The sequence below is a fragment of the Spermophilus citellus genome (assembly GCF_964194105.1).
Source record: "Spermophilus citellus genome assembly, chromosome: 12".
Classification (NCBI taxonomy): domain Eukaryota; kingdom Metazoa; phylum Chordata; class Mammalia; order Rodentia; family Sciuridae; genus Spermophilus; species Spermophilus citellus.
In genome coordinates, this window is record NC_138198.1 from 106,554,207 (window position 1) to 106,582,168 (window position 27,962).

Sequence of the window (27,962 nt, forward strand, 5' to 3'; positions counted from 1 at the left end):
TTAAGTTAAGGCAACATTTATTAAATTTCTTTGTAATCATATTATCTAAGGCATAGTGATGCATATTTGGCAAGGATTCCATTTTCCTTAAGGCTTTCCTTAATTGGATTTTAGTTCAGGAATACATTGTATTAGACTGGTGTAAATTTGAAAGAACTTGCTTATGGCATGGGCTATTATTCATGATAAATGTATTTTTGCCTCACGAAGGTATGATCAAACTCAATCACTGTTTCTGGGATATGACTTGGCCAGTTGTGGCAGCAGCTCTGGAGGTCACCTGTTTCACTGTGGCCTGGCCAAGTAAAGCATGGTGGAGCATAGGTGGCTCCTTGTTCTTCTCAGGCTGTGTTCTGAATGATGAGTGCAATGCCTTGGCCACCGCCAATGCAAGCTGATCCAACGGCATATTTCCCACCTCGACGCCTGAGAAAGAAAACAATGGCTGAAATCTACTCTCAAGAATTAATACATGGAATGGATTTTAGTCACATTTGCATTTTGTAATATATATATATATATATATATATATATATATATATATATATATATATATATATTTTAGTTGTAGGTAGACAAATACTTTTATTTTATTTTTATATGGTGCTGAGGATCAAACCCAGTGCCTCATACATGCTAGGCAAGCGCTCTACCATTAAACCACAATTCCAGCCCCACATTTGTATTATTCATCAGTTCATCTTCCCAGTCATTTCCCAATCTTCAAATTTGGTTTATAGTTACAATAGGGAAAATAATTTGGAGAGTTGAATATTTTTACTCAAAAATAAACAACAAGCTGGGCATTGTGGCATGTGCCTGTATATAAAAAAAAATGTACCCTGAGTTTAAAAAAAAAGTAAAATAAAACTAGACAAAGTGACATCTGTTTTTACTCCTCAGTTCTGATATGGTGACAATGAGAAAATTACCCAGGTATTATTTTTGTACATGTTAATTATTCATTTCAACTCAGTGAATTATTAAGTGAAATGAGTCCCATTTACTCTAGCCTAACAGACTCATATATTTAGTTTCATATGCAATTTTCCTACTAACAGTGCAAAATGGCCCCAAACTGCACAGGGCTAGGAGGAAGAGCTCTTCTATCAAAACTAGAGAGTACTGAATCCACAGTTTTCCATGCAGCCTTGGACAGTGAAGGGGAAAACTTAGCTCAGACCCTAACTGCCCGCTTCCTTAAGATTCCTCGAAGGATTGTATCTAGCTCAGTACCTACTCAATAATTGCTTATTTTCTTAAGTAATTTTGTTTTATTACTGCAGCAGGAATTAAAATGCCATGAAGACCAGGGCCTCATCATCTGCTCACCAGCATCAGGGAAGGACCAGATGTGCACTGCACCCTCAGTGAACACGCTGGGTGGCTGCACAGTGCACAAAATTAACATGAGGAAGAGCTCAGATTCCCAAATGCAGAGCCACCAACAAGTCACCCGACCTCTCTGGAAGGCCAGTTGCAAAGTATTGCCCAACAGCTTATTCCTGCTCAGAGCCAGTGCACAGGATATGCATTGTCATGAGGAAACCTAAATTTATACATTTCCATTAAAAATAGTCATCCCAAAAGCAGCAATTTCTAGCAAGTACCTTAATTCATGAACCAGGTGTGCAGTTATTCTTGATCCAGATCCTCCCAATGGGTGACCCAAAGCAATGGCTCCTCCATTCACATTAGTCTTACTTGGGTCAAGACTCAAACTCTTCTCAACAGCCAAATACTGGGAAGCAAAGGCTTCATTCACCTTTGAAAAAAGTTAACACTGATAAAATCTTTTTTCCACAAACTTATTTTTAAGCAAACGTTTACTCATATTGAAGCTAATTCTGTTACTTCTTCCTATTTAAATTATCCCACAATGTTAAGTGAATTTATTCTCATTCTGTATACAGATATTAGGTTTTAAGAGAGATAGAGAAGAAAGTATTCATTAATATCAGTCAAAATAAACATGTTCAAGGTTATCTAGAAGTATGTTCCTTTACAAAAGATATAAGGCTTAAAAATGGGTATATTTACTAAACAATACTTTAAATCCCATGTCTCCCTTAAAAGAAATAAATTCTTGGTAATCCTAGAAGTGGACACACACTAGAAGCAGTGAGATGCTGCAGAAAGCCCATATGTTTTGTAGCCAGATGTAAGGTTCAAGTCTTGGTTACATCATTTATTAGTGTGTGACTTTGTGCATGTTCTTTATAGTGTCTTTAAACTCACATTTCCTCAATAGCAAAATTCAACTATAGTATTATGTTAAGAGTTATGGTCAAGGTTAAATAAAATCATGAACAGTAGGTATTTAGTGGATTACATGACACATAGCAAGTACTCAGGGTGTGGCTGTTGCTATTATTATCCAGTACTAAGGGCCATCCTTCCAAAAAGAAAGTGACAGACAAAGGGAATGGTGATTATGTTGAAATGTGGTAGAACTGAAAGGAATCCCATGGTTACATACTCACCAAGTCTGGCTATGAGAATCGCCTTGTTTCATTTACAGTACTGTATTTTCCTGACTTTAGTATAGGAATTTTAGAAAGAAAACTGATTTTGAGAAAGATAACTTTTATAGAGTTGGGGTTAAATTTTAGTCTTGTTCTCTTTCCTATTATATTTTTGTGTTCTCCAAAATGGTGCCTTGGAATCAACATTCTAATATATGTATATGTGTGTGTGTGTATATTATATATATATATACACACATATATACATATGTGTATATATTATGTATGTGTATATATATTCATCTTTAAGGAGATACCAAAAGATCTAGAATACATTGTGAAAGTGGGCTTCTGAAGCCAGGGAAAACTGCTGAGAACTATGTCCTTGAGTATCTATACATTTATAAATGATTATGAAAAACTTTGTAGAGGTACATATTTGCTGATACAAATATGATAATTAAGCAGCTCTTGAGACTCTGTACTATAATCTATTAAGAATAGAAGCAGAGTTAAGGTTAAACCATTTATTTTTCTAAAAACCATTGTTTCCTGGGTGATATACTGCCACACAGGAAATCAAACATGTGCCTACCTCTTCTCTATCAACTTCAATATTTCCCAATGCCAAATATTTCCCAATGTCAAGCAGAATGAGCTCAATTACCTAAAATTTTCAAATACTCCCCAAATGTAGAATGTATCATCATAACTTTCTTCTCTGTTTCTTCTTTTAATTATGCTAAAAGCGTAGTACATCTTTGTTCTAATATTAACATTAAAAAAGTCAAGCTTGGGGCTGCTCAGTGGTAGAGCATGTGTTTAGCATGTGTCAATCCCCAGCACCACACATACAGAAAATCACTCTACCAATAAATTTAAATTGCCATTGACAAAAATTGATAGGCACATCCCAGATCAAGACACAACTACAGTATAAAAGCCAAAGATAAGTTTGGGAGGAACCTTAATTTGGGGAGAAGGGCAAGAAACTGCTAGATTTAGTACTAGATAGTGCTTTTCTATTAGGTCAATTCTTTTGCTTATATATTTTGACTTTATTATTTAAAACAGGGTTAAGGGTATTATTCTCTCCCATCTTCTGCAATTTTCAATCACCAGGCATATTGATAGTATAAAAGGTGATTGGGTTCTATAAAGTCCTAAGAAGTTTCTAGGAGCTTATACTTTGAAGGAGAAATCAGTTCAAATTATTCAAATATAAGTAAAGCACCAGCACAAGTCATGTAATGCTTGCTTAGATGTAACCCATCTGAAAAGATTACTAGGATCAAAACAAAAGAGCTATAAAATTAAAGCCATTTATGTTATAAAAGTAGGTGGCTTATTCATGTCTTAAAAACAGAACACTTACCTCTACCAAATCCATGTCCTTAAGACTCAGTCCTGTTTTCTTCAGTGCTCCATTAATAGCAGGGACAGGGCCTGTACAAGAATAAGTTATATAGAAATAAAATCATCTTACTTATATATAAACTTCTCCTTTACAAAACAAGGAAGAAATAATGTGATAGTTTTTAGCAATCACAAATCTTACTACCTTGCCAGCACATATTAATTGATATCACAGTAAAAAAGCAGAAGTTGGAACCAAAGTGAAAGGGTGTTTGACTATGTAGTCAAACTGCAGATGACAGACATACATGAAAAGTTCTATCAGAAACGACTTTAGGATTCCAAATAGCCAAAGAAGACATATATGGGATTCACAGTAAGTTATAGACCATGCTTGATCTCAAATGGGCAAGCAGAATGAATGCTCTCCTGGGGTTGTAAACCATGTGTAGTCATATTATGGAAGTGAGCATGTTACATTCTGAATTTTCAGGCCTACATAGATAAAAGGGAAGAAATAGCAGCAGCATCTCCACAGGGGTAGAGCAGACAGGAAGCTCCAGACACTTCACGGAGAGAAGATATATGAACTAAAGAAATGTTTGTAACTCTAAGAGAAGGCAGACAAGTTAAGGAAACATGACCCCTTACTCAAGAAACAGAAATCCTCCCAAGATTTCTGAAACACAAACCACAATTTAGCTCCCGATTTCTGATGATCACCAGTTAACATCAGTCATAATTTTTAGGTAAATCAATATTTTTTTCTAAAAGTTAAAAAGTCTGGCTAGAGAAGATTATCTGTTTTTCTATTCATTCTTGGAGTATAAAACTGCCATAAATGTCTACCAAGAAAAAAATATATGGTATATTTCATTGAATTCAAGTCTCAAATTTTTGTAATGAGTTTCAATTATATGTAAGGTAAAATGGAAAATGAATCTTTATAAGAAAACACAATGCAATTTAAATATAATGCTAACTTGCTTTGTTGCCTAGTTTAAATGCTTTTTGGACAAGTCTGTTTATTGAGTAGGACCATCCAGTTAATGTTTTCAATTTAAAGCAGCAGTTCTGTGTGGCGACTGATTTAATATGGACTCTAAATTCCAGATTCACTTTGTATATCCAACACATGAAAATGAATGGGTAGTAAACAGTATAGCATCCGTTATCTGGCATGGTCAGGAGACTGTGTCAGCTCTACATTACTATAACACCTGAGATCATTAACTTTAAAGAGAAAGGGTAAAAGATACACAGATTGAAACCTGACAGTGCTAAGATATTGTCCGCACTTCCATGTCTTCAAAAACATCAGTAAGCTCACTCAATATGTTCATGCTAACTCAGAACCATTAGAGTCATTTCTAACAATATGTAGGGCCACAACCTGACCCTTCCCAGACCACTCTGGATTATATTCTTCTCAGACCATTCTATTTATTCCTGGGACTCAGAAAAATTTGGCTTTCTTACAAGGAGACCTTATTTCTAACCCTGTCTCCTGTCACTCACAGCTGTGTGACTGTGGGCTTCAAGCTTCAATTAAAATATGCTTTTTGCATGGGTTGTTAACCTTTGTCTTTTAAAGCACTGAATTTTTTTTTCTACAAATAAAACCTACTAAAGATAAAACTAGAGCTGTTCCAGTCTAAAAAGGTTCAAAGTTCTATCCATTGATCTCCATCACTGCCATCTCCAGAGTTCTAGGGAACAGTATCTATAACTGTGCACTTCCTCAGAGCCATTACTGTTCTCTTCAAGTCCCCTTTCCCCCTAGGTCTGCAGCTGTTTTGCATGGCTATGGATTACTACATGTTAGGTACCTGCACAAATGAGGAACTAGATTAGCCAATTAGCCTCCACTAGATGCTCAATAACCTGTTGATTCAACTGAGGTGCTTTGTCTAAGTTACCTTGTTTAATCCCACACTATAAGTGACAGATGAGCTTCTAGGTGAAGAAGGCATCTGACACTGTGAGACATGGCATGTATTCCTCTGCTCAAGCTCTGAGGGAAAAAGAAAATCTTTTTGCATTCACTGTACTTTAAACCTTTCTTTGCTAATGCTTTTTTTTTTTTTTTTTTTTTGGGGTGCTGGGGATTGAACCCAGTGCCTTGTGCATGCAAGACAAGTACTCTACCAACTGAGCTACATCCCCAGCCTGCTAATGCTAATCTTTAAGAACCTAGTAAATGAGATTAGAGTGAAAAACTGTAAAATAAATTACTTATTTAGACAATAAGATAAATTTGGAGGACCATCAATGCATGTAGGTACTCAAAAACAACAACAACAACAAACAAACAAAAAAAAAAAAACAAAAAATCCCCAAATCTCATACTCTTGGGCTCCATTCCAGACTTACTGGAACACAGTCTTTGGGGATGGGGTTGCTGGTGGATTTTGATGATCACCTGGGGTGGGAACTGTTGCTCTAGATCCTGAAATGTATGTGCCATACCAATACACAGATGTTTCATTTTTCAAGCTATCTTCTACTTCTAAGACAAAAGCTATGTTTTGCTGATCATGGGTAGCTGAATACAATAAACTTTTAAGGATATAACAGAAAAAACAATCTGATTTTTAGCTGATGTCTAAAATTATGTCATTACTGCTGACATAAATTTGAGACAAGTGGTGAAAACTCGCAAGCTATGAATATGCCAGTTTTCTTTCCTAGGAATTCATAGAGACAAATCTTTACTGGAAGTTATGGTAGCAAATGCAGTTGGATATTGGCTCAATCCCAAATCAGCATAGGTGGTGTTATCTGAGCAGGAACTGCAGGTCTATACTTAAGGTCTCAGGGATGGAAGTTCAGCAATATCTTAACTTCCTTCCTTCTTGGGACCCATATTAAAAACCAAGCAAATCTGAAAAGTCCTAAGTGCATAGGAAAATCTTTGGTCCTATCAGAATCTGAAATCCCTACCCTGGAGTAGGCTTTTCCTTGGGGGTGAAGATCATTGGTGGAATAAATCAAAGTCTCAGAGTACCAGTCTAATTTTTGCAAGTGAGGCACCTAATTGACTTTCTGTTTCTCCAAAGAAAGATGACAAGAACTATTAAAATCCTCAGCTTCTGTGGTACCTAGTTAGTTATGCAACAAAAAGCTCTTTTACTTCTAATGTAAAAGTTTTAAGTCAAGACTATACATGTTTGCAGTGAATTCTAAATTTCCTTTAGCTAGTACAGTGTCAATCTAGATAACTGCTTATAAGTCTACACTTTGCTGATAAGCCTCAACTGAGTCAGGAGAGAACTACTTTGACTTCCTGAGATAATGTGTTTAATTCACAATGAAAAGAGCACTCTAATTAGAGATACCCGGATTCACATACTGGCCTCATCACTTACTGATTTGGAACCTTTAAATCTCCCTAAGCTTCAATTTTCTCATTCACAAAAGTCTCACGGTTTGGAGTTGGGAGTTGGAAGACTGAGTGAGATCCTTTAGTGACAGTGCATAGAACACCCAGGGGGGGGTGTAGTGCCATCTCCTCTGAGCGGCCTTCTCTAGTCCATCCCATGATTTCTCCCATCTCATATTTATTTGATCCTGTCAGAACCACGTCATTCTCCTCTGTTACTTTCTGTGTGTTAATTTTAGGTATCTCAAATAGACAAATTGCTGGGGCTGGGGATATGGCTCAGTTAGTAGAGTGTTTGCCTTGCATGCACAAGGCCCTAGGTTCAATCTTCAGTACCACAAAAGAAAAAAAAAAAGATACAATTGCTGCCCACAGGGAGTTTGCATAGTTTTGGTTTTCCTATTGTGTCCAGGACAGTTCTTCATAAAGATGATTTGCTTAAATGACTGATAACCAATCTCCCATTCTCCATGAGAGACCTAGATTTGGCTATTTTTTCAGGACTCCTGGGGGACAAAGAAGTCCTATCTCCAGAAATACAAAAGAATCGATTTGTTTCACTATTGACTTACCAATACCCATGATAGAGGGATCACATCCAGATGCAAAGTAGCCCACAATTCTTGCCAGTGGTGTGAAGTTATGTTTTTTAACAGCATCTTCACTAGCTATGATAACAGCTCCAGCACCATCAGATACTCCCTTGAAAACAAAAACAGTAGATTAACTAACTGGTAAAAGAATCTAGTTAGTCAAGGTTTAAACTAATGGTGCCGTATTACTAATAGACTAGAATTAGAAATGAGGCTGTACATAGCAAGCAGTAGCATAACTTGGGACATAGCAAGTACCATGGTGGTACTCTGGTGGATTATAGCAATTGTTTTAGGCACAGAATACAACTTCACTAGGTGAAAATAGGAAAGAATATCAAGGAAAAGTGAACTTTCGTGTTGGACTGGGAAAAAACAAATTAACAGAATTCAAACACTACCAGGAAGACTAGACTAGCATGAAAGTTTTTAAAAGAGACTTCATGACAAGGGACATATCAATAGAGTTTAAGCTTATGGGTGTGTGGTGACACTAACCGATGCGTTCCCCGCAGTGACAGTGCCTTCTTTCTTGAACACTGGAGGAAGTTTATTTAACTGCTCCAGAGTCGTTTGGGGCCGGGCATGCTCATCCACTTGCATTGTCTGTTTTCCTTTCTTTGTTTTCACCTCAATTGGTGCCATTTCCTCATTAAAGAAGCCAGCATCATTAGCTGAAATAGCAGAAAGACTACTGTAAGAATGAAAAACCCAAAAAAGAAGAGAAACAAGAAATCAAACATGTCCTTCAATTTAATTTCTGGCTACTCTTTGCTCACAATGTACTTTAATACAATCTTTTACTACTTATACAACTTGTTTTCCCTATTGAAGGATTCGACATACTGTCCTGCATCTATGCAAATGCATTTTGAATCTTTTTAAAATGATCATTTTTATTTTTTAAAACTGCATTTATTTTTTAACAAGATACTGCTAAACTGTTAGCAGCATTTGTCAGTTATCTATAGGTATTAATGGCACTACATGGATTTAACTTCTTTGACTGAAATAAGAAGTAATTAAAAAGTTACCAAGTTGTCTATGCCACCAAGTAACCTATAACTGAAATTTAACAATGAGAGACAACCTGAAGAAATTATATGAGCTATCACATGTACAATTATATATAAGACATCTAATCTACTTTGAACCTCCACCGACTATAGTAATTAATAGTTGCAGACAGGGTGAGTCAGGAATAATACCACTTTAATTTTTATATCATTTTATAGTTGGAAAAATACTCCCCTTATCTGCCCTTATTTGGTTTTACAATAACTCTCTGAGATATATAGAAAAGGTAGATATAGTTATCTCTGTTTTACATATGTGAAGTGAATAAATGACTCGACGGACATCAGATAACTTGTCCAGAACTAGACTTACTTGGCAAAACTCGAAATATAACTGATAGTGCCTGATCTCTAGACCAATACCCCTCTACTAGAAATGTATAACTAAGAAGCCCACATGAACTGGATGGCCTCAGCTCTATTTCACTTATCCTTCCAAAATGTTAAGATAGACTTTACCTTCACTACTTCAACTATTTACCACTCCTAAATAAGAGTTTCTGCTTCCTTTTTACAATTTAATTTAAAAAATCTTTTTCAGAAGACTTAACAGATTCCTTCAAACTGCCATATGGATAAGCCAGGTGCTATCATGTTCATTTTGGACTGGATCAATAGCAGTGTGTTTCATAAGAACACTACAGCTAGGGTCTTGGGTTTATCAAGTCTCTGAATCAGATGCAATGATTCCCATTAGGAATGGAAGAAAGGAGCATAAAGATACCCAGTGGTTCTTTATATTGCCTCTTCCCCTTGTGATTGTGACATGACTCCTGGGAAAGGACATTCTCTCTGTCTCAGCTACTACAGTGAGCAATCACCGCTGAAGGAGGGTACCCTATGCCTCTTCATGTTCTATTATAATAGGACCCATTAGGACAAAATTCACATATCCAGATAGGGCCAAGGAATATTATAACCTTTTAAATACTATGAACGTATTTCAAAAGAGAAATTTCCTAGTTAATTTTGCAATAAAATATCTTATTATTTAAAATAAAAGGAATAATGAAAAAATGTTATTTTTTCAAGGAATGAATTTTAAGCTAATATTATTGTACAGTTGTTATCATCTTAAAGGTTGAAAACCTTTTGTATAGATAATGATTTTACTCAGTTTTTCTGACCAGCTTTCCACCTCTGCTGTGACTGAAGGGCATATTTGTCACATTCTTCTCTGCTTATTTTATGTTTTGCAGCAAGATTCTCTGCAGTAATTGCCATGGGGAGTTGAACATGTTGATCTGTTAATCCTGCCCACAGAGAATCTTCCATCTGTAAAAAACAAAAAACATTAAAACAGTGATTTGTTGAAGTCTTTTGAAAGTAATATGTTATAATTTTTAAATTTAAATAATCAACAACTCCAATAAAAAAGTAAAATTGGACTTTCTGATAGATATTTGCTATTACCATTCGTATTGGGGTCTGTGATATTTTTAATCCAATATTTTTAAAAAATGCTCCAAATTGCAACATTTCACAATCAAATGCACACATTCATTTGGCTTCTACATATGGAGCTCTAGAGAGAGCTAACAGTACTGAACGTGTAAGATGAGGACATAGGAAGTTGCCCTATGATTGAAAATTAAATCCTCATGGTTGTAATTTGTAAGAAACTTGACACCGAGTCCTTATTTTACATTTTACTTGGGCCATCTCTGTAAACCATTCATGAGCACTACAGGAAATGCCTGTGCTCCTTTACCAGGCCATGCATTCAGTGACAGTACAGGTGGTTCTATCAGTTACTACTAGGTTGAAAAGAACCCGAGAGAGGGGCCTTAAGTATCAGAAAGGATTTTTAATTATTATCCAAGTAGTTAAAGTCTCTGGTAAGTGTGTCCCATTTGCTGCCTTGGCACCTTTGAGTTACTGAGCTGTCTTTACAAAGGATTTCTCAAGTTTATTTGGTATCTTAAATTCTGCTGAAAAACATACATTCTTTAAGTGTTATTCCTTTTAGCTTCCAAAAGAGCCAGGCGAGAAACCAGGTGAATAGTGTAAGTAAATCATTACTATTGTAAATATGTTCTTAGCTCTTTCATATGGGAACAATAGTGATCATTCTTTATCAGTATGAATATTCTTGTGTTATAGCTCTCCATGATGGAAGGATCAATTTTTGTTTGGCTCACTTGGGATAGTATAATTTGTATTCAAAGACAATGTAAATGAAGAAGAAATCTATTCAATGGCGGGTTGTCCTAGAAATATAATTTCTATAAGTACAGATTTAATTACTCAGATTACTAATCATTTAGTAGGGATGACTCTCCCATCCCTAGGCAAACATGTTAAGTCTAATTCTATGTGGATTCAAATGTCAAACTAACAACCAAAGTAGGGTTATGAAATAGTTTGCAAATTTCAAATTACTCATATCTTGCCAATACTCGATTAACAAAATGGGTTTCAAAATAGTATTTTCCCTAAAAAGTTATTAAAATTACAAATGAATACATATTTATTCAAATTATTTACTTTAAGTGATTTTAAATAATTTTAAAGTTTCCAACCTTGATATCTGTTCCAAACTTGGTTCCAAAACGAATGTTTCTGACACAGTAGGGAGCCTGGCTCATGCTTTCAGTTCCTCCACAAAGGACAACTTCAGCATCTTTAACACAAATTTCCTGTTTAAAATCAGACAATAATAAAAAAGTTCTTTTATTATACTTGGAGTATGTATTCAGAAGTACAAAAGATTTTATAAATTAATAGCATGTCCTAGCTTAGTGACCCAAAGCAAATACTTTGAAATAATTATAAAGCAAATATTAAAATATGTATTCCCAAGAAATAGGAGGGTAACTAATAGACTTCAATAGTTCATGCCTGAGTAACACACCCTACCTGAATTTTGGCTAAGAACTGTAATTCTTGATATAAATCTTGAAAACTTGCAGAGATGTTAATATTGGCATAAGTGTATGATAAAGGACAAAACCATTAAACAGGCAAAAGAAAAATCTATTCTACTAATGGATACATCTGAAAGACAAGAGTTACAATAATTAGGTCAATCTGGAGAATCTATAAAAAAGAATTAATTTCATTCTTCCAACTCTTTCCATTGTCTGCATTTCTCAGGAAACAATAAGTCTCTAAGAATGTGATATTAAAAACAAACAACCCAATCAACAAATGGGCCAAGGACCTGAACAGACACTTCTCAGAAGAGGATATACAATCAATCCACAAATATATAAAAAAAAAAGTTCATCATCTCTAGCAATGAGAGAAATGCAAATCAAAACTACTCTTAAGATTATCATTTCACTCCAGTCAGAATGGCAGCTATTATGAAGACAAACAACAAGTGCTGTCGAGGATGTGGGGAAAAAGTACACTTATATATTGCTGGTGGGACTGCAAATTGGTGCAGCGAATATGGAATGCAGTATAGAGATTCCTTGGAAATCTGGGAATGGAACCACCATTTAACCCAGCTATAGTCTATACCCAAAGGACTTAAAACAGCATACTACAGGGACACAGCCACATTAATGTTTATAGCAGCACAATTCACAATAGCTAAACTGTGGAGCCAACCTAGATGCTCTTCAGTGGATGAATGGATAAAAAAAAATGTGGCATATATACTTTTACTCAGTAATAAAGGAGAATAAAATCATGGCATTTGCAGGTAAATGGATGGCGTTGGAGAAGATAATGCTAAGAGAAGTTAGCCAATCCCCAAAAAACAAATGCTGAATGTTTTCTCTGATATAAGGAGGCTGACTCATAGTAGCGTAGGGAGGGGGAGCATGAAAGGAATAGATGAATTCTAGATAGGGCAGAGGGGTGGGAAGGAAAGGGAAAGGGCAGGGGATTAGCAAGGATGGTGGAATATGATAGACATCATTATCCAAAGTACAAGTATGAAGACACGAATAGGGGTCAACATACTTTATATACAACCAGAGATATGAAAAATTGTGCTGTATAAGTATAATAAGAATTGTAATGCATTCCTGCTGTCACTTATTTTTTAAAAAAATCACTAAAAAAAGAGGAAAAAAATTAAAGCCAAGAAAATTCAGAGCACTATTTAAGACACATTATTGTAAATTCATGTGAAAATTATTTATTCATTACAATATCTCTGTGTCTCTTATTTTGTAATGAAAAGACTTTCTACCAATGGTATTATTGAGTTCCTTGGTAATAAAATACACTTTCTGGGATATTCTTAAATTCTTCAACTCCCCTTCTTGCCTTATAGTCTTTATTCAGTATTTCAGAATGCCTCACGGGTAACTCTCAAACTTGGGTTCAAATTCTGCCTCTGTGACTTAATAACCTTCATTTCTACAATAATCAGTTTCCTTGCCTGATAAAATGGGAATAATAATAATAATAGTTCTTGCTTCAAAGGATGACTGTGAAGATAATGAATGTAAATCTCAGGTAGTGCCTGGCATACAGGAACCACACAATAAAAATGATAGTCATGATTAGCTTTTTTAAGAAAAAATTGTGGCAAAATATACATAAAATTTACCATTTTAACCATCTGAGTGCTCAGTTCAGTGACATTAAACACATTCATACTGCACTGCAACCATTACTACCATGTTTCCAGAACTGCTTTCATCTTGTAAAATTTAAACTCCATACTGACTAAACACTAACCTCCCCTTCTTCCTGCCCCTTAGTTACTGGAAAATATCATTCTACTTTTCGTCTTTATGAATTTGACTACCCTATGTGCCTCACATAAGTGGAATCATTTGGTGACTGGCATATTCCACTTGAAGATTCTACTTCAATCATTCTTAAAGGTTAATGTGTTTGAGAAACTATTTTCTTCTTATGAATATTTTCCCAAGAAATGTCAAATATTGACCTCTCTTAATAGGCTCTATAAAATGAAAAAGCTAAATAAAGTGTTCTACTGAAGTGGATCATTTCTTCTAATAACTATTAGCATATGTTCATGGAATTAAACAAAATGTTGCCATACCTGACATCCATTCACAATGGATTGGAAGCCAGAGCCACAGAGCCTATTGACAGTGAGAGCTGGGGCCTCTTCTGGAACTCCCACTCGCAGACCAACATGTCTTGCCAGGTATATAGCATCTGAAGAACTCTAGATCAGACAGAGGGACAAGAAAAAGAATTTCCTCTATAAATCCAGGCCTTTAAAACAAACACAACAGAAATGGAAATGTTGGCAACCTATCAGAAATGATAAACTACATGGGGCTGGGGATGTGGCTCAAGCGGTAGCGCGCTCGCCTGGCATGCGTGCGGCCCGGGTTCGATCCTCAGCACCACATACCAACAAAGATGTTGTGTCCGCCGAGAACTAAAAAAAATAAATAAATATTAAAAATTCTCTCTCTCTCTCTCTCCCCTCTCTCACTCTCTCTTTAAAAAAAAAAAAGAAATGATAAACTACATGGCCCTAAGGTAAAACATGACGCATATACTACAGCATATTTTATATAATATGTGCCTATGATTTGATAAATACTATAATTTGGTCAACTGTGTTTTTTCCATTTTTATAGTGGTAAAATATATATAAAATTGATCATCACCATTCATACTAGTTCAGTGGTATGAAATACATTTGCAATGTTATACTATCACTGTCAATTGCTTTTTAAACACACTAAGGATGCTTGCTACATAGAGAAATTCTTGTATTAAGTCCTCAATATAAGATGGAAATTTTAACAGAGCTACTTAAAAATGGACTACAGACCTGGGGTTGTATAGTTCTATAGTAGAGTGCTTGCCTAGCATGCACAGACCCTAGGGTTAATCCTCAGAACCATAAAAACAAAATAAAACAAAAAGAAAAACAAAATAGGCTTTTTTGAAAGATAGAGAATGTATCCAGACTGTGGTTCTCAACCTTGCTACTGGCTGGAATAACCCCAGGAGCTTTACTAACACACTTTTGCTGAAGCCTCTGACCAAACCAACTAAATCAGAAGGCTAGAGGTGATATTCTTTTGCCAAGGTTTGTCTGTTTTGTAATTATATCTCTTATAATACCAGATTGGTAGTGTCCAGATTGGTAAAATAGCTGCTTCAAAAAATAAAAGCCCTAATTTGAGATAATAAAAAGAATATCAGGCTAGAAGTTAGGAGATATAGACTGGAATCCAGACTCTACCATTCCCTGGAAGTGGGAACTCTGGTTTATATAACTCTCAAGTTCCTCACTTGTGCAGAATCATGTGCAAGGGTCTGGGTTAGAACACAGTACATTCGTACTTTATCATCAAGAACTTTAAATACCTATCAAAATAGTGTGGACTAAATAGGCAAGTTCAAAATATAGTAAGTAGATCCTCACTATTCACAGATTCCATCTTTGCAAATTCACCAATTTGCTAAAATTTATAACATAATCCAAAAATCAGTACTTGCAGCATGTCTGCGGTTAAACATGAGCAGAGTAGTAAAAAATTTGAGTTGTAGATACACACCTTTCCAGTTGAGGTTGAACCAAGTGATACTCTGCCTTCTTGTTTTAGCTTTCACACTATAAACATGTGTCCTTCTTGTAGTCTACTGAATGCCATGTTGTTTGCATTTTTGTGCTTTTTTTGCTGGTGAATTTGCTGTTTAAAATGGCCCTCAAGCATAATGATGAAGTGCTGTCTAGTATTCCTAAAGCAAAAGAAGGCGGTGATGTGCCTCATGGAAAACATACGTATATTAGAAAAACTACACTCAGGCATGAATTGTGCTTTGGTTATCAGTTTAATGTTAATGAATGAATAATATAAATTAAATGAGGTGCCCTAAAACAGAAATATACATAAAACAAAGATATGTACTTGAATGGTTAATAAAAATGTGACCAGAGACTTGCAGGAATGTGACCCTGTTTTTCCTCTGGGAGCAATGGTTTAGTAGAACTAGGCTCCTGATCTAGCTCCCAGCAGATCAAACCAAACCACAATGGGGTCACTTATGCTAAGTTCCATGTAATCAAATTGAGCTTTTCAATAGGCCAGTTTTTGCAAAACGGGAGATTCTAGTCAACCTGAGTCAGTGTAATAAGGATATCCCCTCTATTTTAACCCTAGAAGGAAAGTAACATTGACATAATCAATCTCTTTTTGTTCTGCTTCTGTTTTCTTCAGTCCTTTTCTGCCTATAAAGCCAACCTCCTGTGCTCAGCTCACAGAAACACTCATTCTGTTTTAAAGAACAAGGTGCTGTGTAATCCTACAGTTGTAAGTACAAGTCAATTAGAACTCTAAATTTGTTGTAATTTGTTTTTTGGACATCATTTGCTAATTCAATGTTAATGGTGTCTATATAACATAACTACAGTGAGTAGCAAAAATCAACTGTACCATGAACAGTCAAATGGCAACAAATTAGATCACTTAAACAAGAGGGACAAATTTCTAGAGATATAAACTATAGAAATTGACTCAAGAAGAAACAGACAATCTGAGTAGACAAGTGAAGAGTTTAAATTAGTAATCAAGAAACTATCCACAAAGATAATTCCAGAATGGCTTCACCAAAGAATTCTATTAAACATTTAAAGAAGAATACGAATTATTGACAAATCTTCCTAGAAACAGAAGAGACTGGATGTCTGTCCAACACATGGTATAGGGCCATTTATCCTGATACTAAAACTAAACAAAGGTATCACAAGAAAACTACTGATCAATCAATGTCTTTTATGAATATGGATATTAAAATCCTTAACAAAATACTAGTAAACTGAATTTAGCAATGAATAAAAGAAATATACACCATGACCAATTTGGACATATTCCAGGAACACAGACTGTTTCAATATCTGAAAATTAATTAATGTATCAATCATATTAATAGAATAAAAAATATAACTCCTATGATCATCTCAGTCAATAGTAATATATATGTGTATATATATATAATTTATATATTTGTCAAATATATATATTTGACAAAACCCAATATCCTTTCATGGTATTCAACAAACTAGGAACAGAAGGGAATTTCCATAACTTGAGAAAGGGCATATATAAAAGCTCCTCAGCTATTATGATATTTCCTGTGACAATATACTGTATACAATTCCCTAAGATCAGGAATAAGATATAGATAAACCATTTCCTGTCATTTCTATTCAACTCTTGAGATTCTAGCTAGGACAATTAGGTAATAAAAATAATCCAGATTGCATTTCATTGCTTCTTAAGAAAAAAGTAAAACTTATTTATTCTAAGTGACATCTAGTAACATTCAACTTTAGAAAAATAGCTTTGTGGTATTTGTCAAATGTTATTTGATGCTTATTCTCTATTCTGTCCACAAAGGCCTACTCCCAAATATTCCTCCATTAAACACTTAAACCCTTACCAGGAAACTGTGTCTCAGCCTTTCAGGAAACTTAATGCAAAAAAGACTGCCTTTAGGAACAGAGGCATGAACACAATGAAACTGATACTACTCAAAATGACTTTGTTGTAAAGTTTCAAAGAACCTGTGCAGCAGGAAAATGGAAGGATTTTAGAATAAATTCATTTCTTTTAAAATAAATTCTAGGAAAAACAAAAATCAAAAGTATTTTATTTCTATTTGATCTGCTCAAATGCTTTCTTAGATTAGAAGTAATAGTTCAAGAAAAAAGCAGAAAGGAGAACTAATATCAAGTATTCTTCATGAAAATGTTTTAGGTTCAATACAAATAACTGCAAAACATAAAATGTCACTGTTTTTTTTTGGATGTGAAGATACACATTGGCAAGATGGAAAGAACAAGTTCAAATTCAAGGCCTAGTGCCACTTTCCTTTAATTGCAATCACGTCACTGGCATCTTTTTTAAAAATATGCCTTATCATCTCTATTAGATTATAACTTTCTCTTGATCCATATCCCTTCTGATCCATTTTAGATGCTCTCATAGCACCTAAAATAGCTTCTTTCTAAGCACCCAATAGATATTTATATACTTTGAATGAATGAATATACAACTTTCAATAATCTGATTGTGGATGATGTACTTTGCATACCACATACTGAAGACAGAGGGAAAGGGAATTTCTTACTTCTGACAACAAACACTGACCAAGTTCCTATAATGTATAAGGATTATGGGAAGTGTGTTTATTACTTGGGTCTGCTACTCTCTTGCTATAGTTTGGATATAGAATATCTCTCAAAAAACCCATGTTTATTAAAGGCTTGGTCCCCAGCCTATGGTACTTTAGGAGATGTTAGAACCTTTGGGAGGTAGGGGTCAGTGAGAGCAGTTAGTTCACTGGGGGCATCCCCTCAGAGAGGATATTTGGGCTGTGGCCTCTTCCTGTATCTCTTTCTTTTCATTGGTTGGCATGAACAGGCCTCCTTCCCGATGTGTTCCAACCATGATGTACCACACAGTCACAGGCCCAAAGCAATAGGGCCAAGTGACCATGGGCTGAAACCTCAAAAACTGTGAGCCAACTAAATTCTTCCTCCTTTTTAATTATCTTGGGCATTTTGTCACAGTAGCAGAAATCTAACTAATGTACCTCCTTGGGTAATACAGAGAGAAAATCAATTACTTTCACATGTCAATCTGCTGTTTAAGAAGTACTGAAATGCACGGAAGTCAGACAGATATATGGTTTCCAGAACATATGCTGCTTTGAATTATGTATGCTACCACTTCTGGAGTTAAAGGATTACTAAAAATTTCAAATACTTTCAAGTATTATGATCTTGTTCATCATGATGTCATGTTGAAGAAATTATTTTAGGGAATGATCAAAGAAAGCAAATGAAGCGAATACTTTGCTCTACTAACCTGCATGACATTGCCTACAATGACACTGTCAACAGTTTCAGGTGGGACTTTGCCAGCAGACAGGGCAGCCTTGGCAGCAAACTCAGTCAAGTCTGTAGCCGTGAAATCTTTCAAAAGACCTCCATAAGCCCCAAAGGGTGTTCGCTTAGCAGCAACAATAAACACACCTAATGCAATGAGAAGAGATTTATAAACATTCACAGATTAGCCAGTATCCTTAACATGCTTTAAATAATCTCACTGTGAAAACTTATTCTAAAGTACAATATTCAATTAAATAATTGTTATGGTTGGATTGAGATGTTCCCCCTAAAGCTCCTGTGTTAATGCAAGAATGTTCAGAGGTTAAGTGATTGGATTGTAGGAGCTATAACCAAGAATCAGGTCATCCTAGTTTGAATGGACTTACGGGTGGTAACTATGGGCAAGTGGGCCACAGTTGGAGGAGGCGGGTCACTGGGAATGTGCCCTGGAAGGGTTGTTCCTCTGTGGTTGTTTTTCTCTTCCTTCTCTCTGCTTCTTGGCTGCCATGAGGTGAGCAACTTTCCTACTCTGCACTCTTCGGCCATGATGTTATGCCTCACTTTGCACCCAGAGCAATGAAGTCAGCTGTATATGGACTGAGGCCTCTAAAACTGTGAGTCCCAAATCAACTTCTCTTGAAGTTGTTCTTGGGTATTTTGATCATGATGATAAAAAGCTGACTAAAACAATAATTGAAAGTCTCTCTCATAGAGAAAAATACAGAATGAGTCATACCCATGAGCAGAGCCTCAATGAGTTATTGGTTTGATCGATACCTACAATCAGGTAGGTACCAAGAACTGCACTGCATGCTACAATGCAAATTCATTCCATTTAAGACAACATTCTGGTCCTCAGGTGCTTTATAATGCTAGAAACATTTTTTGAAAACTGAAATGCTTCCTCTAACTGCTGGAATATATTGCCTAAGTATTAGGATCATATAATCTCCAAACTGGAAGAACCTTGAAGTTGTCAGAGGCCAAGTGCTCACTCACCCTATAAGAACTTCCTCTAGAAAATTCCTGACAAGAGGCTCTAACTTCTGCTAGAAAAATTTCACCAGGAAGGCACACTCTACTACCTGAAGTAGCATGTCCAGAAAGGACAACAGAATGAACGATCTGTCCCCATGTTGGGTTGACTTGGTTTATCAAGTCTTCCCCCAACTCTAGTTCTATTACATTTCAAGACAGATAGAATTTATGATACTTTGAATTGTATGCCAGGATGACTGCAATTATACATTTCAAATACTATGATCTTTTGCTATTATCTTTTAACCTTTGGGATAAGATGGGAAAAAAATAAGTCACCTTTTACCTGTGTGTTTATTGCTGTTAAGCAAGACTCTTCAGAGCTTATGGAGCTAATAAGGACATTTTGTCACTTTCACACATATATATTCTTCCCAACAATTCCACAAGGTAAATGTTATAGCTAACAAACAGAGGCACTGCCTGAGTGACAGATTTCATATTAGATATTTTGCAGGTACTAATTGATTCTCCCCAAAATAACATGAGTTCACATTTCCACATGTGCTAAGATACTAACCTATAATCCAGACTATTCAAGCATTATACCACTGCTTATATCTAATCACAATCCTTCAGCTTATAGTCATGATCTCCCTTCCATGGAACAAACTTAAATCTAGCTTAAAAAATATTAGTCTCTCCTCATTCTGACTGAAAAATTTACAATATAAGGAATGTGAAGAACAACATGTCTAACCATAATCTAAGATCTACTCAGTTCTCTAGGTAAAATTTTTAGGTCTTCATAAAAGGCCATAAATATTAGTTTGGTGCATTAGAAGTGCTTTGTCTGGCAGCTGGGTTATTCTGTGCCATACTATGGCTTCCCAAGTCTCTGTAGATGTCTTCTAATCCTTTTTCCTTAATAGTCTTTGCCTATTTCTATATTGGTATTTTCTTCATTATGTGTTCCCCTTTGCATGCCTTCTTCCTAATTTCCATAGTTCTGTTTCTGATCGTGGTCTAGTATGCTCCCATCTCACCAACTCTCCCACAGATAACAATGAAAGCCTCCAGCCAATATCTAAGAATTCTTAGAAATGAATACAAATAGGCAGAGATAGACAAAAGCTGATAGGAAAAAGTACAGAGTAGGAGTCCAATTTATTTATAGCAATAACTGGAAGGCTAGTAGTCCAGGCTGCATGGAATAACTACAATTCAGGAACTCATAGTCATAATGACTTGAAAAATCAGATGACAAAGTTCATGGCAACCACAGCTGCTGGAAAATGACCGAGAATCTGGGAAGGAGAAGCACCACAGAGAAAGAATCCCAATTTTATATAAATTCTGTCTAAGTATCTAGATGAACTCCTAACCATGCACATGGAGGACAGACAATAATCATCTCACCAAGTTTAAAAACAGTGACCTTACATTTGAACTGCTGCCTGTTACAGAGGAAGACATAATTTGTAATTTAAGTTCGGACAAAAGAAGTCAATGTAATACAATATAATAATTTTTGTTTCAAAGGAACAAAAATTCAAACTCTATAATGTTTCATCTGCTTCATTTGTATTATAATTAATCCACATATGAAGAAACAAGAAAATGTGGCTTTCAATAAAAAAGACAATCAATGGAGACCAACCCCAAGAAGACCCAGGTGTTAGAATTAGCAGACAAGGATTTTAAACAGCTATCATAATTATACTCTCAAGTTTGTAAAGAAAAATATAACTCATAATAAAATATAGGACATTTTGGCAAAGACAAAGAAATTATGGCAAAAACAAATTCTAAAATTTATGTAATTAATATCTAATATTTAAAATTCACTGAATAAGCTTAACAATGGAATAGAAATGAAAAAAGCAAGATTCAGTGATGTTGAATATTGATAAATAGAAATTATCTAATCTGAAGGGTAGGAAGAAAAACAATTGAAAATAATCCATGAAAGGAAATTTGTTAAGTTGGACTTAATTAAAAATTTAAAAATCTGCTTTAAAAAAGACACTGTTAAGAGCATGAAATTTCAGACAAGTCACACTAGGTGAAAATATTTATAAAACACCTATATGGCAAGGGACTGGTATCCACAATATATAAAGAGCTCCTAAAGTTCAATAATAAGAAAACAAACTCAATTTAAAAATAGGCAAAGAAACTGAACAGATATCTCATCAAATAAGATTGCAGATGGCAATGTGAAAAGCTGCTCAACATCATGTCATTAGGAGTTGCCAATTAAAACATGAAGATACCACTACACAACTATTAGGATGGCTAAAATCCAAAACACCGACAACATCACACACTGGTAAGGTTGTGGAGCAACAGAAATCCATTCACTGCTGGTGGAAATGCAAAGGAGTATAGCCACTTTGGGAGACACTTTGGTAGTTTTTTACAAAATTAAACATACTTTAACCATATGGTTCAGCAATTTTATTTTTTTGTATTTACCCAAATGATTTGAAAACATACACACAAATGCTTGCTCATAATTGTCAAAACGTGGAAGCAACTAAGATGTCCTTCAATAGATGAATAAACTGGGGTACACATGATGGAATATTATGCAGTGATAAAAAGAAATGAGGTATCAAACTATAAAAAGAAATAATCTTAAATGCATATTATTAAGAGATGGATGTCAATCTGGAAAGGCCACTAGTGTATGATTCTTTTGTGTGTGTGTGTGTGTGTGTGTGTGTGTGTGTGTGTGATGCTGGGAATTGAACCCAGGGCCTTGTGCATGCAAGACAAGCACTCTACCAACTGAGCTATATTGCCAGCCTAGTGTATGATTCTTACTATATAATATCTGGAAAAGGCAAAGCTATGGAGACAATAAAAAGATAAGTCCTTGCTAGGGGTTCAAAGGCAGGGATGAAAGGTAAACTATATAGGATTTTTAGGGAAGTGAAATTACTCTGCATGATGCTGTAAAGCTATTACATATCATTTATATATCTGTTAAAACTTAGAGGGAACCTTAATATAAACTGTAAACTTTTTAAAATATTTATTTATTTATTATTTTTAAAGAGAGTGAGAGAGAGAATTTTTTTTATATTTATTTTTCAGTTTTCGGTGGACACAACATCTTTATTTTATTTTTATGTGGTGCTGAGGATCAAACCCAGCGCCCCACGCATGCCAGGCGAGCGCATTACCTCTTGAGCCACATCCCCAGCCCTAAACTGTAAACTTTTATTAGTAACAATGTACCAATATTAGTTCAGCAACTGTAACAATTATATCCCATTAATGACAGATGCTATTGATGGGGAAGGAACTATGATGGGATGAGGGACACATGGAAATGCTCTGTACTCTTTGCTCAATTTTTCTATAAAACTTTTTAATAAAAAATTGCTTTAAAACATTTGTTAATTTTTAAAAAATAAAAAATGGGTAGAAATTTAAGGACTGACAGCAGTTATGGTGTCATAGAAGGAGTGAAGAGTGAATAGGTAGAAAAATATTTGAAGGAATAATAAGTAAAAATTTGATAAAAGACATGAATGTGTAGATGTAAGCTCCCAACAGAAGAAACACACCACACACACACATCTCCCCTCCCACTTTGGAATGTCACTGTTAAACTTCTGAAATTCAAATATAACAAAACTCTTAAAAGCACTCAGAAAAATGACATTTGCATACAGGGAATGATCTGAATGACCAGTGATAACTTCTCAGAAACAATGGAAGTTAATTTAATGTTTCTCTGCAAAGTTCCTTTCAGAAGTTTCTCCCCCATACTTCATAATCAAAGAAAGCATTTGTGAGGGGCAGTGTTAGCAGCAAAATATATGACACTATAAAAGAAAAAGTACAGGCAGAAAATATAACAAGAACTTCCTTCTTACCATAGCACTGCTCCTTACTTGATGCTCCCAGACTGTAAGGTTAGCTTGAGTGAGGGCTTAACTAAATACAATTATTTTGAAAGAAGAAAATCAATAAAAATTGTATTTCCTCTTAAATCTTTAACTATATTTATTATAAGTACTTATAATATTTATTATAAACCTTTAAATATATTTTTAAAGATAATTTCAGATGTACAGACACAAAGACAAAGACAATTTAAAGATTTTCCCTTGTTATTTCATAAGGCATTTTAAAACCTGGTCAATATTTATTTGACCTGATGCTAAGGTTATGTGGTTATCAAAAAGTTTAAACAGGGGCTAGGGCTGTAGCCCAGTGGTAGGGCACTTGCCCATATATGTGAGGCACTGGGTTCGATCCTTAGCACCACATAAAACAAATAAACAAAATAAAGGTATTGTGTCAATCTATAGTTAAAAAAAACAATTAAAATGGTTTATACTTCTCAGAAGATGATGTACAATCAATCAACAAACACATGAAAAAATGTTCATCATCACTAGCAATTAGAGAATTGCAAATCAAAACCACTTTAAGATTTCATCTCACTCCAGTCAGAATGGCAGCTATTATGAAGACACACAATAAGTGTTGGTGAGGATGTGGGGAAAAAGGTACACTCATATACTACTGGTAGAACTGCAAATTGGTGCAGCCAATATGGAAAGCAGTATGGAGATTTCTTAGAAAACTAAGACTGGAACCACCATTTGACTCAGCTATCCCTCTCCTCGGTCTATACCCAAAGGATTTTAAAAAAACATATCACAGGGACACAGCCACATCAATGTTTATAGCAGCACAATTCACAACAGCTAAATTGTAGAACCACCCTAGATGCCCTTCAATAGATGAATGGATAAAAAAAAATGTGGCATATATACACAATGGAATATTACTCAGCAATAAAAGAGAACAGAATCATGGCATTTGCAGATAAATGATGGAGTTAGAGAAGATAATGCTAATCGAAGTTAGCTAGTCCCACAAAACCAAATGCCGAATGTTTTCTTTGATATAAGGAAGCTGATTCATAGTGCGGATGGGGAGAGGGAGCATGGGAGGAATAGATGAACTCTAGATAGGGCAGAGGGGTGAGAGGGGAAGGGAGGGGGCATGGGTAATTAATAATGGCTGAAAGTGATGATCATTATTATCCAAAGTACATGTATGAAGACATGAATTAGTATGAGTATACTATGTATACAAACAGAGATATGAAAAATTGAGCTCTATATATGTAATAAGAATTGTAATGCATTCCGTTGTTATATATAAATTAAAAATAAATTAATTAAAAATTTTTAAATTAAAAAAAGGTTTAAATATAGCAATCTTTAATGCCAACCTAAAATCTTACATCTTTTTTTCTTGGTTTTAAAGGCTCTGAAAATTCAGATACTAGATTTCCAAACTTAAAGAACAGTGAATAGACAGTGAAGAGTAGTGAGTCAAAAACTCCAAGAAAGGGCCTGTCTAGGTGTGCTGATTTGACAGCACAGGAAAAGCAGGAAGAGCAAAGCAAGAACTCTGCCTATCTTTCCATGAAGATCATAGGTAAATATTTACTCATTTCGTTAGACTTCTTTCGTTACTAATTCAAGACCACAATTAGAACAAATTAAGAAAACTGCTGAGGCATCCATTTCTCTTTCAGAAGTTAAAGTAACTTAATAGCCCTGCCTGTTTGCCTTGAGGGGCGACATGAACTACCCAATAAAGCTTATGAGCAAAAGTAGAATTTGCTGGGTGAAAACCTTCTGCCAAACACTGGGTAGGTGCTAATAAAAATTGGGATGGAAGAGGGATTGGTTCTTCTTGTTGACTAAAATCAGATCAGTTATTGATAGTCTTTACCAGTATTAATTATACTCCTATTCAAAGGTATCGTTTTTCTTACAATAATCAGGCATGTGCTCTTCTTACCACTGGTCCTGCAAGCACTTGGTATGCAACTTGAGAGGTGAGCCTTGTCTTTGATGTATTATAATCTATAATAGTCACTACTAGAAGTTCAACTTCTGTGCTCTTAATGAAGTTAATAACTACCTGTGTTGTTATAGATAAGACACTTTACCTTTTGGGACATTAGTGTCCTTCTCTGTGAAATTTAAAAACTGGAAAAAAAATGACCACTATGTCTAACATATTTCCTTAATACAGGTGCTGATTTATAATATTTTATTGGGTTCATTGTTTCTGTCAAAATTTCAAAGGGGTCTGTTATAAAAAAAAAAAAAGGGTAATAAGAACTAATGAAATAGTAAAATGAGAAACCAATAAAAACTTTCTTTTTTAAAAGGAAAGCCATGGGCTGGGGATATAGCTCAATTGGTGGAGTGCTTGCCTTGTATTCACAAAGCTATAAGTTCAATCTCCAGCACCAAAAAAATAAAAATAAAAATAAAAAAGCACATTTATTACAAGGCAGCTTTTAAATAAATTAGTTTTTCAGAATGAGTCTAAAAAAAATATTGCTCCCTTTTCCCCTATCTGGAGTTCATCTAATCCTCCCATGCCCTCTCCCCCACCACATTATGAATCAGCATCTTTAAATCAAGAGAAAACATTCTACATTTGTTTTTTTTTTTGGGGGGGGGATTGGCTAACTTCACTTAGAATTATATTCTCCAGCTTCATCCATTTACCTGCAAATGCCGTGATTTTATTCTCTTTTAATGCTGAATAATATTCCATTGTGAATATATACCATATTTTCTTTATCCATTCATCTACTGAAGGGCATCTAAGTTGTGAATGGTGTGACTCTACTTAGTGTACAACCAGAGATATGAAAAATTGTGCTCTATATGTGTAATATGAATTGTAATGCATTCTGCTGTCATATATAACAAATTAAAATACAAACGAAAAAAGTGAGGTAATAAAAAAGGAAAAAAAACATGTTGCTTAAGTAAGTGTAGTAAGTTCAAAGTTGAGAAGGGCACTGATAAAATGAAATATGCATTGTAGGAAACTTGATACACTGCATTTTTGCTTCAGAAAACCTACTTTTCATCTGCTTTGTTCATGTGTTATTTTGACTATTCTGACTTCCAGATTCCCCTATTTGGGAATTTCCACCTGGGAGTTTCACAGGCATCAAAAACTTCTTTGCCTAAAGCTGAATTCACAGTCTTCCTTTCCAAATCTATTTCTCCCTATTTTACTAAGTCCACAAGTGGTATCATCAGAGTCATTGACTTCTCATTTAGTGCCCTGAGCCAATTTATCACCACTTTCTACCAAATCATCCCTCTTTCTTTCCTCCAATTCCATGGTCCCCATACAAAGTCATCGCTACTTGTTGCCTGGACTTCTGCAATTGATCCTAAAGTGATCTCCTTATTCTAACAGAAGCAGCCCTACAGTTGTGGGGAAATGGGTGGAATAAAAATCAGATGCTGTCACTCTCTGCTTCAAATCCTGTATTGTATTCTACTGAATTTACAAAAACCAAACCATACCTTCTTCACAGATCATACTGGTCCCTAGAACACCCAAAAGACAGGTTCTTATATTCTGTCAAGGATCTCAAGTCCTTAATCCATTTTCTACCTGAATGTTCTTTAACAGGACACATCTTTAAAATTCCAGATTGTGTAATTATGTAAAAAAGGATTTTACATAATTAAGGGGGGAAAAGTTACACACTGGATGCCTGCACTTTCCTGTAGTCACTCAAACTAAAAGAACAGAAAAGGGAGTAAGCCAGATCTTCAAACAGACCACCATCAAGCGCTTTTAATTCAGCAGGCCAGCGGAGGGGAAATTCCCTGACAACATCAAGTCCACATTACGCCGCGACCAGGACCAGGCAGCAGGGAATCTATAGCCCCCGCTCTCCTCCAGGCCCCCTTGAGCTTTCGGGACCACCTCATTTTTCCCAATAGTTGAGCTCGAACCCGAAAGTCACTACTAGGCGAAGGAGTGATCTCCAAAGTCAGAAACAAGTTAACCTTGGCCTCCACTCAGTCCCCTGGAAATTGCACCGAAAAAGTAGTCGCCTGTGCCTTAAAAGCGTTTTCTCGTTAAGGCAATCTCAAGTCCCCTCACAGGACGGGAAAGACTGAAGGAACTTCACCCGACGACCCCTGAAGGTCCACCGAGCCCAGAAGCGGAAGCCCGCCTAGTGGGGAACAGAACCCGAGGGGCGAGGAGAGAAGGGGGCCGCGCTCACCTCGGAGCAGGGCCATGGCTGCAAGTCGGTCCCGGCGGCGGATGTTTCTGGTGCAGCGAGCTCAGGGATCCAGGGCCCACTCCTATTGGGGCCCGCGAGGCCCCGCCCCCGACCTTTCGCCTACTTCCCCGGGGCCCGGAGCCCCCAGGCCCGTCCTCCGCACGCCAAGGTTATCCAGCCGCCGGCGCGCACCCGCCCTCCCGTGGGAACCAAAGGTGCTACGT

The 27,962-nt window shown here is 35.8% G+C and overlaps 1 protein-coding gene across 1 annotated transcript; it reads right to left on the reverse strand.

The window, feature by feature from the left end:
* ACAA2 (acetyl-CoA acyltransferase 2) lies at positions 1-27,962 on the reverse strand. Its single transcript, XM_081262782.1, has 10 exons — positions 27,739-27,962; positions 18,643-18,809; positions 13,845-13,973; positions 11,395-11,511; positions 10,000-10,147; positions 8,295-8,470; positions 7,776-7,905; positions 3,841-3,911; positions 1,611-1,765; positions 1-426 (listed from the first exon to the last, which is right to left on the reverse strand). Exons 1-10 carry the CDS (start codon positions 27,752-27,754, stop codon positions 342-344), a joined length of 1,194 nt encoding a protein of 397 aa, XP_081118908.1. The 5' UTR covers positions 27,755-27,962; the 3' UTR covers positions 1-341.